Raw genomic sequence first — 17,105 nt, 5'->3', positions numbered from 1 at the left:
TTAATGTTGCAAAAGGGGATATGTCAATTTGATATTTAATTTCAGTAAATTTAGCTTTTGTTTGGAAGGACTGCGTAGTATTTAAAGTAAATGATAGGAATCTTGTTAATGTAAATATAATTGTAACGTAAATGTGGACCGTTTGCATGAGGTCGCAGCTTGCTTTCTTACATTTTATTCTGATTTATTTAGCTGATTGGTTAGCGTCATTTCTTTTACGAGTCAGTCTTTTTTTTGAGTCTCATATTTTTTTATTTGTTTTGCTTTGATGTTTGAGATGCAGTGTACGTCACGGGGATTAAATATAAATGTATATAAGGATTCAGATTAAAATCAGGAAGGACTAGATTTAAGTGTTATTAATGGGAGCTCAAAGTGTATGGAAACATGCCGTCACGTTTTCTGGGATTTATTGCATGATGTGTGAATGAGAGTGTGTAAGACGGTGGAGTTCTGATCCACGAATTTTGATAGCGTCATCTTCACGACTATTTTGTATAACAAGATTGTAAATTAGTAATTGGTTCACGAGTTCCGTGAACGCAGTCTCGAATTTCGAGTTCCGAGTATTAGAATAAATTTCTGTAAAATTTATTATCATCATAATTTTATTATTATTATTATTATCAATGCGAGTTTCTTGAGCTGTAGGATTGGGATATTTCAGTAACTTTCCGATGATAAGACCTGATCGATGGTCAATGTGGCAATTTCTTAGTTTCCGTTTATCATATTCATTACAGAGTTAGCCACTTCATTATTCATGTTTAACTTTGAGCACGAGTGCTTTGAGTTGTGACCAGCGCACAGTGCGTAATTTCAGGAATCTAGCCGGCCAAAAATCGTATCTCGGAAACTAATGGACCGATTTACATAAAACTTAGTATGTAACTGCTATTATTAGAGATAATTAAGTGTGTGGTCGATCAAGTACAAAGAACAAATTACCATGCGAGGAATAGAATTAGTAATCTTTGTAATTTTAATCATTTTTCGTTATAGCTTTAAGAAATTAAATAGATGTTAATAGTGGGACATGCTGTTTAGAATGTTTAAAACTATATCCAGGAATACATGTACTTGCCAAACAATTTATTCATTAGATGCAGTTACATCATAATCGCTAACGTTACTTTCATTATCTCCTTCGGCAGAACCAGATACAGGAGGCTCAGACAGTAAGTTGAGCACTGCATGTGAAAGCGGAATCAACTTCCTCCTCCTTGATTTCCTTAAGCTGGTAATATAAGGATCCGATGATAAAAGCAGCCTATGGGAAAGGTCAGTATTTGTGTCTTTCTGGAAGGTTTCCTATTATATTTCTTCCTGGTCTCCTTGGCTTCCTCGGAGAGGTGCCCAATAGGTATAATACAGTGCCATGACCCAAGAGTTTATGCAAAGTTACAGGCATGTAGTACGATTTGTATTTTTGTAAGTACAATTGTATAGTTTCCTTTGCGTACATGCCAAATGTCACTTTATCAATGGCATACCCACACGAAAGAGTTTCTACGATGGCACGTAGATGGTTTATTAAATTTATATCTACTCCAGTAATATCCGCAGAAATGGAAGCCTCTCTGAAGAATCTTCTAGCGGTTTCCATCATTGGTATTGCCAGCACTTTGCTTCGGATATCAACCAATAGACGCGTTTCCTCCCTGAACTTCTGTAGTGAAGTCATCTACAGTATTTATTTATTGCGTGTGTATTTTAGGCTTTAAATCAGTGCGTAAATGTATTGTGTTGAGTGAGAGTTATGCGATAAGCCTACGTGTGTGATTTATTTCTTTAACATTAATACTGTGATCTTTTGTAGTCATCTGCAGTATTTATTTACTGCATCTGTTTTCTAGCTTTTATTGTCTGGATAAATTTATTAAATGCAATTAAATACATCACCCGCCCCTCAAGTCCATAAAATTATTTGTCTATTTTTCTCGAAATTTGCCTTATATTTTAGTGTTGAGGTTTCTTATGTCCCGTAGTTTACCTCTGATTCTGTACAAACCAAAAGTGGCCCCTGTAAACCCCACGTCCCCTTCAATTCATAAAGTAATTTGTAGCTTAGTTTCTTCAGCCTTTTATCTTGAACTTAACATACTGAATTTCACAAATTTATGTGCCGCCGTTTTCCCGTGATGGCGCTGAGCGGAGCCGCTCGATATGGCAACCCTGTTGTCATAAGAGCAGTACTGTTTTCTTAACATGGAATGAGCTATAGTAGGCTAATGGCAGGCTCATCCTCACAGTTGTGATGCACATCCTTCTGCAAGGCTCATTCTCTGCTTGAACCAACTTTCATTGTACTTCAGCAATTTGTCCCTTTTTCAACTATATTTTGTCCAGCGTGATCGAATTTTAGCACACAAAATACTGACAGATTTCCTTACTGACTTGGATATATCCTCGGAAAAATCCTCAAAGCCTAAATGTTCAATTACAATATTCGCAATATCATCATTCCGCTTATATTCCCTGCTGTTCCTCAACAGCTCGAAAACTGACCTCCGGGTTACAGAGTCATGGCTTCTGAAAAAAATTAATTATTCTCATGGTCGCGCCTGGTCGCATCAGAAAGTCACAGTTTTCTATTCACTAAAGTATGGATAACTCATCCAAAAGACTTTCATTGTGGAAATCAAAGTCAATCCATTTTGAAAGTCAGCTTAAATTTGTAAAATTAGATAGCGCTTGGACACCGTGTACCTGAATTTTAAGTGCATATTTCGGACAACAATATAGTAACTTTTCAGAAAATGCTACATACTGTATAAAAATACATACCTTCATCTAATATAACCACATTGCAAGCTAAAGAAATATTTAGTTCTGACGTCTTTACTGAGCCCTCACATAATAATAACTGCGCGCTCGCCTCGCCAGAATATGATGCCCTAATGGCGGAGAGCTACTTTAGGCCTTCGGTGAGATTAGATAATCAGACAGCGCGACTTTTCAACACTTCATTACTGTACCCAAGAGTCTTATAAACTCGACTCACAGAAAATGTGCACCAAAGACAAGGGTTGAAAATATTATTTTTGGCTGGCTGGATGCTAAAAATTACCCACTGTGCAGCGCAGTCTTGTTTCTTTTCATGCGAGTGAATGTTAGATGACGTCATTTTATATACTTTTCTTGATTCGGCAACTTTAGGACATGATATTATTTAGTGTGATTTTGAGTTAGAGGACCTGTTCCTCATCCAAAATGCCTGCATTTTCTTGATCATGTGCCTCTCCTCTGGTAGACTGTTGAGCAGCATGTGTAAAGCGTTGGACACTGTGATTTTGATGTTTGCTGCATTATTTTGGGAGACGTGAATCTCCACTTTCAGTCGTTCCGTCGTGTGTTGGCGAGGGTGATTTGTTTGTCTACCGAGGAGAGTTTTATTTGAGCGTCCTATACTTCGTGATTTAATTGTTTCTGTCTATGTCTCTATGGTTGTTGCAGTTGACGAGAGTTTTATATCGCAACATTTTGTTAGGATTTTCTTTGTGATATAACTGCGCTGAGGAATATTTTTGTCTTGGAATCTTTTCCAGGATACAATGTTGAATTATGTGTTAAAAGTTAAAGCCTACCCTGTAATTTTTTTAAAATTTGTGTCACGTGATTTTATTTCAGGAAGACACGTTGATTTGTGCGTGATATTGTTAAGTCCATCAGTTTATTGAATTCGTGTCATGAAATTTATTTCAGGAATCTGCGTTGAATAGGAAGTGTTGCTTAAAGTGTAATTTGTTTCCTTAAATTTTTCCATCGAGGCTTTGAATGGATGCGAGTTGCGTGAATGCCGCATGTTTTTCTTGGTGAGCCCTGGAAACTATGACATCATGTTTTTGTTTCCTTGAATGTATATATTTTGCCATTTATGTGATTTTGATTTTGTGTGGTTCTGATCCACATTGTATTTTGTTGTGCTCATGAGATTGTTCATGACTCGAGGTGTAAATATTTTGTGCGTAGGATGTTTTCCCACTCAGCGTGTTATAATATTGTACAGTTAGGTTAGTTTTGTCCCCCCTCTTTTTGCGCCTTAAATCATGTCTTTTCTTAAGGTTAGGGACCCCACTGCAATGTTAAGTGTGCAGAAATGGGAAACATACTCATCTACAGTTAAAAATGTTAACAAAATGTAAAGCCAGGAGCGTGGTGTGAGCACACAAGCCCAAGGTGTAAAATTAATGAAACTTCAAGTTTTGATTTGATATGTTAAGTATGTGTGTCGGCATACATCATACATTTGTAATATATTCTGATTTTCAAGTTGGACTTTATCAAGCTGAAAGAAAACATCAGAGTCATGTAAAAATTTGGATCATTTGATACTTTCTGCTATTTAAAAAAATATTTTGCTTGTTTATTTTAATAAACGGATTTTCTTCCAAAAATTGACATCATGCTGCCTTGCTTTACTCGTAGTTCTTAGTTGACCTCACCGTGTCATATTTAGTTATATGTTCCCCTATCAAATCCAGGGTGTATATATTTTTAAGGCATTATTTTTATCATAATTTGGACTGAGCACGCCTGGGATCGGCTGACTAGTCTGGGGCAAATTACCTTGATGTTAGAAACGGGGACAACACCAAACATCAAGTTATGACTAATAGCAAGGAGATCCAATTCCAAAGAAGGACGTGCCACAACATTTCCCTTTTCTACCTCTGAACTGGCCATGACTTTGCTACACATCACCAGAATGTGTCACCCTCTACAAGAACTACACCTCGCCCGACATTGATTTGCAAGATGGCCCTTCTTGGTGCAAGCGAAACAACAACCAGCCTGAGCCAGAAGCTTCCTTTTCTCATCAACAGACATGGTCACAGCCTTCTGGCAGTCAGTCGTAATGTGTTTGCCTTCACAAAATAGGCATTGATTCGTAAGACTGAGATTGGCTAAGTCAGCTGCGGTAGCACATAGCTGAGTCTCACGAGGAGAATAATTTCCTCTATCCATCGGTTGCGAGTAGGAAGTACCGAAACAAGTATTAGCAAGGGCCACACGCTCTTCCGTCTGTACTTCTCTCTTGACAAAAGTAATAAAATTATCCATCTGTTCCTGTAAGGTCGTATCACAATCTCCATTGGTACGCTCCCACTGCTTCAACGTTTCTAGTGGCAAACATGACTCCACTAACGGGAAGAGAATGGCAGCGTAATTATCGGATTTTATCTCCAATGGTTCTAATGCACGTAGTTGTGTTTCCAATCTGTCATCAAGTACTGACAGTTTCATGTTCCTATGATCAGTAACTAGTTTTTAACAATTCCCTAATGTAATGTTGTACCAAGATATCCTTACGACCGAACCTCCCCTTCAGTGATTGAATCGCTTTATCATGATTCTCTCCTGAAGGCGGAAAACTTTCTACAATGGACCTGGCCCTCGATTTGGGTACTGTAGCCTGCAACAGGTATTGGAATTTTTCCTTGTTACTAAGTTCCGGGTCGCTATAAATTTGAGAAAACTGTGCCCAGAATCCAATCCACAGGGAGATCTCGCCACTGTATCTAGCCAACTCCAACTTCGGTAATCTAAGGGGATGTCTTCCTGAATCACATGACTCTGAAACAGATAATGCCACATTTACTTGGGACTTCATCAGTTCATCAACCGTGCCTTTCAGTGTACAATACTTCTCTTTATACTCATAAACTGTCTCCAACTCTTGTAAGATTTCCTCTTCAGTACACTCGCTTAAATAAAGGAAATCCTGTATATCATTATCAAGAGCCACAAAATCGTCATACCTGACTTCAAGTACAGAAAACTTAGAGACAACTTCGTCTACAGCGACTTTCTTACTAATCATTTCCATGACGGCGTTATAGTGCTTCGTGAATATTGACCTTAAAATTCCACGCTTCTTCACAGCCGATTTCCAAATGTCTTCTTTTTCCACAGTCGTCATCGCGATGGCCGAAAAAAAAGAAAGAAAAAAAAAAACTACTCCAAAAGAATAGACGATAGTCAATAACAACTGAACCCAATAGCACAAACAAGGTTCAGTGAAACAACTCCAATACAACAGATGGAATCCTGTCATGGTCGCCAAATGTCATATATCCTACGATTAAGCACTTATCAGATATCACCTTTATACTTTTTATTTAATCTATATGAACAGATCTTCAAAAATACAGGTTTTTTGATAAAAAGAAGATTACACATAGAAACAAAAGACACTCGCTCCTGCCAAAGAGATCCCTGGAGTACAATCAAAGTTCTGTGATACACGCTGGTGCTGCCATACTTGGATATTCTAACTAAAGATTACATTAATAGCACATGTGTTTAATATAGATGACCAAGAGTACATAATATTTTAGCGTTTATTATGAATGATACAAAAGTATGAAAACCCTCATATTTTAATACTGTATATAGGCCTACTGTAAATGTTCATCAAATAGGTCTGTAGAGTGTACAGACCTGTTCATGTCGCCAAAACCTCATTTTGGTATAAAGTTTTTTATGGGGAGGACAAACATACCACTGCTGAGTTGGTTGTTTTATAGTAGTATTTAAAATATACTTTTATCTTTTAAATTTAGTATTATTAAAGTTAAAAATCCTGTAGTTTTGAAAGGGGCAAGTGCCCTAATTTGCCCCCCTTGCGAAATGTTCAAGTCTCAAAATGAGATCTCGACCCTTATTCAGCTGAAGCATATTGTAACATTGTCAAATTATGATTTCTGACTTATGAACAACATATTATTTTGAAGCTTGGTTATATTTAAAGGAAGGAGCTGATAGAATGATTGAATATATTACAAATTTTAAAATATACTTTGCAACGTCTGTATTCCAATCATTTGACAAAAACAAAGCATTCAGCATATGTTTCACACAGTATTATCTACATTTTCATGTTATTTTAACTAAATAAATTTGTATGGTTTTCACAGATCGGGAAAGGGTAGCGCTGGCACAGATTCAGAATTATTTGATAAGGTAATCAGCTATGTGGGAAACGATATGGCAAGGAACGTGATTGTAGAGGGTGATCTCAATTTACCAAATGTCAATTGGGAAGGTAATGCGAACGACAGGAAGCATGACCAACAAATCGCAAATAAGTTAATATGGGAAGGGCAGCTGATTCAGAAAGTGATGGAACCAACTAGAGGGAAGAATATTCTGGATGTGGTGCTGGTAAAATCAGATGAGCTCTATAGAGAAACCAAAGTAATAGATGGTATTAGTGATCACAAAGCTGTTTTTATTGTAGTTAAAAATAAATGTGAAAGAAAGGAAGATATTAAAATTAGGACTATTAGGCAGTACCACATGGCTGATAAAAAAAACATGAGGGGGTTTTTAAAAAGTAACTATGATCAGTGGAAAGCGATAAATAAAAATGTAAACAGACTCTGGGATGGGTTTAAAGCAATTGTTGAGGAATGTGAAAATTGGTTTGTACCTTTAAAGGTGGTAAGGAATGGTAAAGAGCCACAATATTATAACAGAGAAGTAAAGAGACTAAGAAGGAGCTGCAGGCTGGAAAGAAATAGAGTTAGAAATGGCTGTGAAAGTAAGAAGAAATTGAAGGAACTTACTAGGAAATTTAATGTGGCAAAGAAGTCAGCTTAGGATAACATGATGGCAAGCATAATTGGCGGTTATACAAATTTTAGTGAATAATGGAGAGTATGTATAGATACATTAAGGCAGAAACAGGTTCTAAGAAGGATATTCCAGGAATCATTAATGAACAAGGGGAGTGTGTATGCGAGGATCTTCAAAAGCAGAAGTGTTCAGTCAGCAGTATGCAAAGATTGTTGGTTACAAGGATAATGTCCAGATAGAGGAGGTGACTAATACTAAAGAAGTATTAAAATTTACCTATGATAACAATGATATTTACAGTAAGGTACAAAAGTTGAAAACTTGAAAAGCAGCTGGAATTTTTTTTTTTCTAGGGGCTTTACGTCGCACCGACACAGATAGGTCTTATGGCGACGATGGGATAGGAAAGGCCTAGGAGTTGGAAGGAAGCGGCCGTGGCCTTAATTAAGGTACAGCCCCAGCATTTGCCTGGTGTGAAAATGGGAAACCACGGAAAACCATTTTCAGGGCTGCCGATAGTGGGATTCGAGCAGCTGGAATTGATAAGGTTTCAGGAGATATACTAAAGACAATGGGTTGGGATATTGTACCATATCTGAAGTACTTATTTGTTTATTGTTTACATATAGGAGATATACCAAATGAATGGAGAGTTTCTATAGTAGCCCCTGTGTATAAAGGAAAGGGTGATAAACATAAAGCTGAAAATTACAGGCCAGTGAGATTGACATGCATTACATGTAAGCTTTGGGAAAACATTCTTTCTGATTATATAAGACATGTTTTGGAAATTAATAACTGGTTTGATAGAAGGCAGTTTGGGTTTAGGAAAGGTTATTCCACTGAAGCTCAACTTGTAGGATTCCAGCACGATATAGCAGAGATCTTGGATTCAGGAAATCAAATGGACTGTGTCGCAATTGACCTATCTAAGGCATTTGATAGGGTAGATCATGGGAGACTACTGGCAAAGATGAGTGCAATTGGACTAGACAAAAAAGTGACTGAATGGGTAGCTATATTTCTAGAAAATAGAACTCAGAAAATTAGAGTAGGCTAATCTTTATCAGACCCTGTAATAATAAAGAGAGGAATTCCTCAAGGAAGTATTATTGGACCTTTATGTTTTCTTATATATATATCAATGACATGAGTAAAGAAGTGGAATCAGAGATGAGGCTTTTTGCAGATGATTATTCTGTACAGAGTAATAAATAATTTGCAAGATGTGAGCAACTGCAAAATGACCTCGATAATGTTGTGAGATGGACACAAGGCAATGGTATGACAGTAAACAGGGTTAAAAGTCAGGTTGTGAGTTTTGCAAAGAGGAGAAGCGTTCTCAGTTTTAATTACTGTGTTGATGGGGTGAAAGTTCCTTTTGGGGATCATTGTAAGTACCTAGGTATTTAATATAATGTAAGATCTTCATTGGGATAATCACATAAATATGATTGTAAATAAATGGCACATGGTTATGAGGGCATTTAGGGGCTGTAGTAAGGATGTAAAGGAGAAGACATATATGTCTCTGGTAAGACCCCAACTAGAGTATGGTTCCAATGTATGGGACCCTCACCAGGATTACTTGATTCAAGAACTGGAAAAAATCCAAAGAAAAGCAGCTCGATTTGTTCTTGGAGGTTTCCGACAAGAGTAGCGTTACAAAAATTTTGCAATGTTTGGAATGGGAAGACTTGGGAGAAAGAAGAATTAGTGATTTAAAGAAGTTTTGTGTTTATAGGTTTTCACTACTAAACTAACTTTCATTTAACTTATTTCTATATTTCAAGGTTTGCAACACTTCCTTCTCGTTCCGCCAGCTTTTGAATCTGCACAATCACAAATTCTCTGTAATTATTTTTCAGCCAATAATGGGCTTCGTGTACCTTTTTATTCGGCCAATAAAAATGAGAGGGTGTGTCCGGATTTAGTCCAGAACCTTCTCGACCCATCCCCTCGGGTATATAAACTGTGGCCTTTAACAAGCTACCTTGTCTTATTGATCGTCGGCTTAGTGAGTGTGTGTGTTAAGACAGGAGGCGGGGGCGCCTCATTCTTCACCAGGCAGTACACCAGCCCAGGTAATGGCCACCAGTTTTCTCTCTCTGTAGCTATCTCTGCCAACTTATCCTAGGGGAATGTTCTAAACTTTAACTATGTAATCATCTGATTTCTAAAATGTAATATCCTTTTCTAATGCAAACTTCATAAAGGTCTTTTACTGTAAATCGGGGATAGAGAGTGCGTTACCCTCTCAAGTTCCCCTTCAATGTATCTGGAGGTGACTATGATTTTGTAACTGTTTCTCTTTTTCTGTAAAGCATTAAATTAACCTTCTTTCTAGTCACCTCAGTAGCTTGGGATTAACCTCTGTATCATCGGGCCACGAGCCCAATTAGGGTTTTACACTTAATTTTCTAGGAGTGCAAGTGTACGCCTCCATACATTTTGTGTTCGGGCCAGTAATTTAACCTGTTCTTCTTTACACGAAGGCCCAGTAGTTTGGGTAATAGATACCCTTGTGTAAAAATTGTAAATTGTAGGTTGGGCCTAGAGGGGCCAGAAATTGTAAGATTTTTGTGTAATGTTGCCTTGAGTAGGCTGTACGAAATTGGGAGCCAGTCTCCTTTGTTGAATTCGAAGAGATTGTAAACCCTTTCTGGTTTTTGTGTAATACTGAGTGGGGCCTTTGGAAGGCCGTGTTTGTAACCTTTGGAGCAAAGTGCTCTTGAATTGGGAGATTTCTCTCCTCGTCTAACTAAACACATTTGCGATGTTGTAAACTTGTAAATTTGGAGCTATAAGGTCAGCACTTATAATTTCCAAACTGCTATTTATACCTGTAACCTTGTCATTTCACTAAGTGAAAAGTTTGTTAAGTTTGTGATTTGAAAAGAAATATAACCTTTATTTAAAGTTTTAAGTTAATCTTTGATATAGTAGATAGGCCCATTCAGCCCGCACCTTCTTTCACCTCTCTGCGATCCACAAAAGCCTGGTGAGAGTACCAATAGAAATGGTCCGTTATTCGGACATTCGGGACAAATATTTCAGGTTCCCTATGGGAAACATCATCTATATTAGTGGTATGTTCCAAGCTGTCATTGGAGAGATAGCGTGGAATGACATCAGTAGATGAATGAGTTTGGTGTCTTTAAAAGTAGGAAAGATCACAATATGAAGATACAGCTCGAATTCAGGAGGACAAATTGGGGCAAATATTCGTTTATAGGAAGGGGAGTAAGGGATTAGAATAACTTACCAAGGGAGATGTTCAATAAATTTGCAATTTCTTTGCAATCATTTAAGAAAAGGCTATGAAAACAACAGATAGGGAATCTGCCACCTGGGCGACTGCTCTAAATACAGATCAGTAGTGATTGATTGATTGACTGATTGATTGACAAAAGTGTGTGTTCCTTTTAAGATCAATCATCAGCCTCAGAACGTTTTCTTGTATTATTATTATTATTATTATTATTATTATTATTATTATTATTATTATTATTATGTTAGGCAAACTCCTGTCTTTCACTACAGAAATGCTATTTGTTCAATGTTCCTTAAATTACAAGGGCAGATCAAATGTACAGGGGAATTATTTTTAAAAATTTATTGCATCAACCAAAAAAAAGTACAGATATAGAAATCACTTTTCTACAGTGTACTGCCTTCGATACACATTTTCTCCATTGGTCTGGTAAGTTTTTGATGCCATCCTGATGGAAAGAAAAGGGACGTGTGCGGAACCAGTTGCGCACAAACTCTTCTATACTTGCATCATCATTGAACCGCTTGAGGGACATGTGCGGAGCCAGTTGCGCACAAACTCTTCTATACTTGTACCATCATTGAACCGGTGTCCTCCTAGGTCTTGTTTGAGTGGTCCAAACAAATGGTAGTTGCAGGGCGATACATGTGGACAGTACGGAGGGTGCTCCAGAGGTGTCCAGTGAATTTCGTCCAGTTCTTCCCGCGTTAAAGTGACAGTATGCGGCCTTGCATTGTCACGGAGGAGAATTACGTTTCTGATCGGTTGTCGGCGTTGCTTGTTGTGATATGCAGCATTTGCTTCATCCAAAAGGCAAGAGGCTGCATTAAACAGGTAATAGGCTGCATAATTGCTCTTTTTTGTGAAGAAAATCCACCAGCAAAACGCTTGTGGAGTGCCATAAAACGATTGTAAGCACCTTTCCAGCAGACGGGCGTGTTTTGGCCTTGACCGGACCTGCTTCGTCTCTTTGCCACCACGCCATGCTTGCTTGCTTTGACTCTGGGGTGTAATGATGCACCCAAGTTTCATCACAAGTCATAATACGACACAGGAAATCCTCTCCTTCCTCCTCATAGCGTTGCAGGAGTCTCTGACAAACTTCCTGGCATAAAATTCATTTATTCATTATTTATTTACCATAAACCTTAACAGTATCTATGGAAGGCCAGGGGAAAAAGACAGGCCCCCTACAGGTAAAGTTTTTTTGTTCCTGGCTGAGGAGATGAGGAACCCACCTGGCAGACAATTTTTTGAAATGGAGTTCATCTCGGATGATGGTTTGAACATTCCGTAACTTATTCCTATGGCTAAAACAATTTGCAATTTTTTTTTTTCCAATCTTCTCGCATAATGTCACAAATGGCAACAATGTTTTCTACAGTGTTGCTTGTCCATGGTCTCCTTTCATGAGGTTGATTTTCCACAGCCTCTCTTCCTACCACAAATTTTTTAACCCACTCATGCGCTCAAATTTGCGAAAGTATTTCTTCCCCAAACTGTGCATGGAGCCGTTTCAAAATTTCGGAAGGTTTGGTGTCCTCTTTTGTTAGAAATTTTATAATGATGCATTGTGCAACAGACGTGTGCACCTCTTGCTCACTCATGGCGTACTGATGCAGCCCAGCTCACTACCATCATTGGCGTGTGCAAACCCCTTCTCCAGACACCCCCACCAAAATCCTGGCAAAGCCCTGCCTCAGAATTATTACTAACAGCAACAGTACATTCAAATTCCCGTTTATATTTGATCCGCCGTCGTACTATAGACTTCTGTCCCAACGCTAGAAGCATACATGGAGTTGTTTGCATTTCAACACTTTCAGATGCCTCCAACCTAAGCTTAGATGAACCTGCTGATGTGAGAAGAGAACTAATTGACTGACTACAGCACTGAGATCAGGTGGAAAAGAAACCACCCACACATTGCTGTTCAGAAACACTTCATGGCTTTTTGGATAAAACCAGTCTCCATACTTTCCCCATTCAAGCTAAAATTTTAAAGTCCCAAATGTATCAGCTAGGATTAGAACTGTGGCCACCTGATTGGGAAGCAACTGGAGATGACACACAGCTATCATCCTGCATTCTTTTCTTCAAAATAAAGTCTACACCTAATTATTTTGCTTTACAATAATTAATTTTTTACTTTATGAACAGTTTATAGCACAACATATAAAAATACCCAGAATAAAGTTGACAGTCTTAGTTCAAAAACTCTGGTGTGATACTGACATTTGGGGATGCATTGTAGAGTCCAATAATGTTATGGTTTCAATCTTATGTTCATTTGTGTTTGTAATCTTTTTCTTATAAACTTTACTATGACATATGTGATGGTTAATAGAATTTTTTGCTAGGGGCTTTACGTCGCACTGACACAGATAGGTCTTATGGCGACGATGGGATAGGAAAGGCCTAGGAGTTGGAAGGAAGCGGCCGTGGCCTTAATTAAGGTACACCCCCAGCATTTGCCTGGTGTGAAAATGGGAAACCACGGAAAACCATTTTCAGGGCTGCCGATAGTGGGATTCGAACCTACTATCTCCCGGATGCAAGCTCACAGCCGCGCGCCTCTACGCGCACGGCCAACTCGCCCGGTATTAATAGAATTAGTTTTGGGACAGGTGAGCCAAGACCTGAAGTAAGACATTATAATTCCATGTAACAGGAGACTCCTGTGGCTGGGGGTGGTGGAATAACATCCACAGTAGACCCTGCCTGTCATAAGAGGCGACTAAAATGGAGACCAGAGGCTATCAACTTGGGAAGCATTGGTTGGCGACCACAGTTCCTCAAGCTAAGTCTGACATTGCTTTCACTTATTTGAATCAGGTTCTTCGCTTTAATCTTTCCTAACAGACGAGGGGAACCGGCCAAGTGTAACAACCCGATTGGCCAGAAACTTAGCTCAGCAAAAGAGGGGCTGAAATAAGTGAACACGTTTTGGCTTATCCATAGACACTCCACCGTTCCAGAGAAAAAAGCAGTTGAAGTTTCCCATGTGCTTTATGTGCCTTTTAGAGTGCAGTTCAGAGACAGTGGCTCTCGCCGTGACTTCACACTTTTGCACCCCATGTTCAAATCTCAACAATTTTTTTCATCGACATTTAACTACATGTTTGGTTTTATTCAATGTACTTTGAAATATCGTTGTCCTTTTTTGTCTGTTAGTGGTCTGTCTGGTGAATGAATTTTAAAACATCAATTGTTCTACACTAATTGCAAAGCAGAGTGATATCACGATCAAACGCAATGCAATAAATATCCACACATTGATTCATAATCAATTGTAAGTGCCAGTTTTTGGAAAAAAATTCTGTTATGTGTGGTTTGTGGGAAGCATATTGAAAACACGTCAGATCTTCAGTAAACAATGTTTCTTTCCCGAGTGACATTCCCACCCAGAAATGTAACTGTGACAAACCTGCCTTCGCACGATGCCTGTGGTGTGCAAAATTTGAATGTTTTGAATGTTTCTACGATCAGTACCATCCAAGGGAACGTACCATATCTCCTTAAGCATTAATATAATAATGAACTTGCAAAACATTATAATCCCTGCAAAAATACCATGTATATATAATAAATACATAACACTTATTGTGAAATCCTGTTGTAATTTTACAATCAGCGTAACACCCTTGTATTCACTAATTTTATAAGAAACATTCATGTAATAATCATCAATGGACGTAAGTAGATAAATGAAACAACAAAATAAATCATCGGCATTTGAACACAGGACGTAAAAGAGTGAAGCCGCTGCGCCACCACACATCAGTTGAACTTGCTATGCTCTAAAAGGCATGTACAGAAACTTTGACCGTCATTTTCTCGGAAATGTTCGAGTGCCTACGGATAAGCCGATATATGTGTTCGCTTACTTTAGACCCTCTTTCGCTGAGCAAGGTTTCCGAGAAATCGGGTTGTTACACTTGGCAGGTTCCCCTCGTGAGCACTGTTGGTCAACTCTTGTTCTCTTCTGACCCCACCAGTATTAGGTAATGCAATGCCTAGGAAGTCTTTCATTTTCAGTCCTTTGTGGCCCATCCCTTTCTTTTGCCAAATACTTTCATTTTTCGAAGTGTAGGGCCTCTTCCTTTTTCCATTCTGATTAGTGTTTATAGAGGATAGTTGCCTAGTTGTAGTTCCTCTTTAAAATGGTAATCACCTCCATTTAACAGGAGTGTGCAATCATACAAAGTCCACTTAACCATTAACAAAATTCTCCCACTGCTGTCTCATAAATTCATCCAAATCATATTGAAAAATGTCAGATTAGAAGGAAAACTTCAGAAATGACTTTACATTCTAAAAAGGTGAGACAGAGGCACCAGGAAGCCTAACACTTTTTTTATAGCCATTCCTGAGGCAATAAATGAACCAGGATAATGTGACTTTTATTAAATTTATATTGCTGTCCCCCTTTCCATCACTTCTTCCTGAAAATATTTGTATTAGAGGAAAATAAAACACTGTCATAAATATAATATTTTAATACATTTTGCTTAGGACTGTATGCAACCTTAAAACTTCTTACAAGATTATGACACTGCAGAAATTTGAATCAATAAATAAAAACAACAAATGTCAAAGAGTTACATCAACCGCTGACATCTCAGGTGACAATCTGGTTTCATTACTATCTCTTTCCACAGCGCCTTTTCTTGCTGGAAGAACTCTAAGGAAAGCGTCCTTCCATGACATCCCTTCACTTACACCAAGTAATATCTCAAAGACTGCAACAATTTAATAAAAGATTTCAATTAAATACAATAAACTTAAGAGTATCATACTTAGTTTTCTTTAGTTGCAATATACTTACCATGATCTATAGTTAAAACTTTTCTTGAACTCATGTGTAAATATTTCTGGAGAGGCAGTTGGCAATGATTGATGTTATGCTCTTCAGCAAGCCGGAAAGTTAAACCCTAAACAATAAAATAACACCTTAGAAGTTATTCACTTATCTCCATCGATTTGGACCTCACAGTTATAATTACAAATAAGAAGAAAGAAAAAATGCGAAAGGATTGACACAAGTGTGATAAATGGATATAACTTGAAAACAATATTTGCTCACCCATGGGTAAATAATACAAGTATCGAGCTTGAATTATTATTATTGTTATTATTATTATTACTTGTATAGTTATGAAGTGTTAACATCCATTTAGTATTAGGATTATTATTATTACATCATATGTACATATGATACGATCGCATTGTTTGTGAGGTTATGTCATGAAACATGCACTGTATATAGACATTTATATCAGTTCAATTAATGTAAGAACCTGTATATAATTTATTATTACCTTTAGATGATGTGTAATCCTCAACAGAATTGTGAAACACACTGTAACTTCCAGAATGCCACTAGATCATGGTAGAATATTCTGTACATTATATCTGTGTATTAAGCACTCTAGGCCTCCCATAAGTCCAACCCCTCATCCGGGAGGTGGGCAACGGCATGAAGTAAGGGATTGCCTGCAGGGGTGATGTACAGCGGGGACTGTGTGTGCCCCATGACCGCTACGGTAGCTGTGAAGGCCCTACAGGAACCCTGAAAAGTAACGGCTAACGGGGCTCTGGTGAAGTCCTCAATGGCAGATGCGGCGGAAAAAGGTACTTTTGGAACGGCAAATCTGGCAGACGAGGCAACCCTTTTCCCGTGGGGTTTAAAGAAACACGGGGAACCACTGCCTTGTGGTGAAGAGGGATCTTCAAAGGCTAAGGGAGACAACCCCTACAGAAAACAGCAGGCTTGGAGGCTTAGGTGGCAGTCCCAATACCAAGCTTGGGTTGCTGTGGGCTATTAACTTGCACAGCCTTAAATATAAACTATTAAAGAAACCGAAGTTAAACACAATCGGATGGATAATAAGTTGACGACTTTTGGCATGAAACGGAAAACGAGAATAGGTTTTTGCAATGTCAGAACCCTGAGAGAGAGCAGTAAATTGAAGCAAGTGGCTAAAGTGATGGAGGAATACAGGCTGGATATCCTTGGATTAAGTGAAGTACGGTGGCCAGACTTCGGAGAAATACAGACTCTTAATAGGTGCACATTTCTGTATTCTGGGCAAATATAGAATATAGAGAAGGTGTAGGATTACTATTGAATGAAACTGCAAAGAGGAGACTCCTTGATTGGAAACCCATCTCAGAAAGACTGATGACAGCTCGATTCAAGACCCGGGTTCGCAATGTGACTGTGATCCAGTGTTATGCTCCCACAGAA

General features: G+C 38.3%; 1 protein-coding gene across 2 annotated transcripts in view; it reads right to left on the bottom strand.

Moving 5' to 3' along the window:
• Positions 1-15,339: 15,339 nt before the first annotated feature.
• LOC136864457 (tRNA methyltransferase 10 homolog A) overlaps positions 15,340-17,105 on the bottom strand; it is a 110,439-nt gene continuing 108,673 nt past the window's right edge. For both annotated transcript variants that reach the window (XM_067141468.2, XM_067141469.2), the window contains exons 5-6: positions 15,684-15,789; positions 15,340-15,597 (exon numbers count right to left, since the gene is read on the bottom strand). In XM_067141468.2, coding sequence (XP_066997569.1) covers positions 15,449-15,597; positions 15,684-15,789 — 255 coding nt within the window. In that variant the 3' untranslated portion in view covers positions 15,340-15,448. The remainder of the gene's footprint in view (positions 15,598-15,683; positions 15,790-17,105) is intronic.

This window comes from Anabrus simplex, chromosome 2 (assembly GCF_040414725.1).
Source record: "Anabrus simplex isolate iqAnaSimp1 chromosome 2, ASM4041472v1, whole genome shotgun sequence".
NCBI classification, from domain to species: domain Eukaryota; kingdom Metazoa; phylum Arthropoda; class Insecta; order Orthoptera; family Tettigoniidae; genus Anabrus; species Anabrus simplex.
The sequence above is the reverse complement of the archived record's forward strand: the minus strand, read 5'-3'. Positions and strand labels throughout refer to the sequence as shown.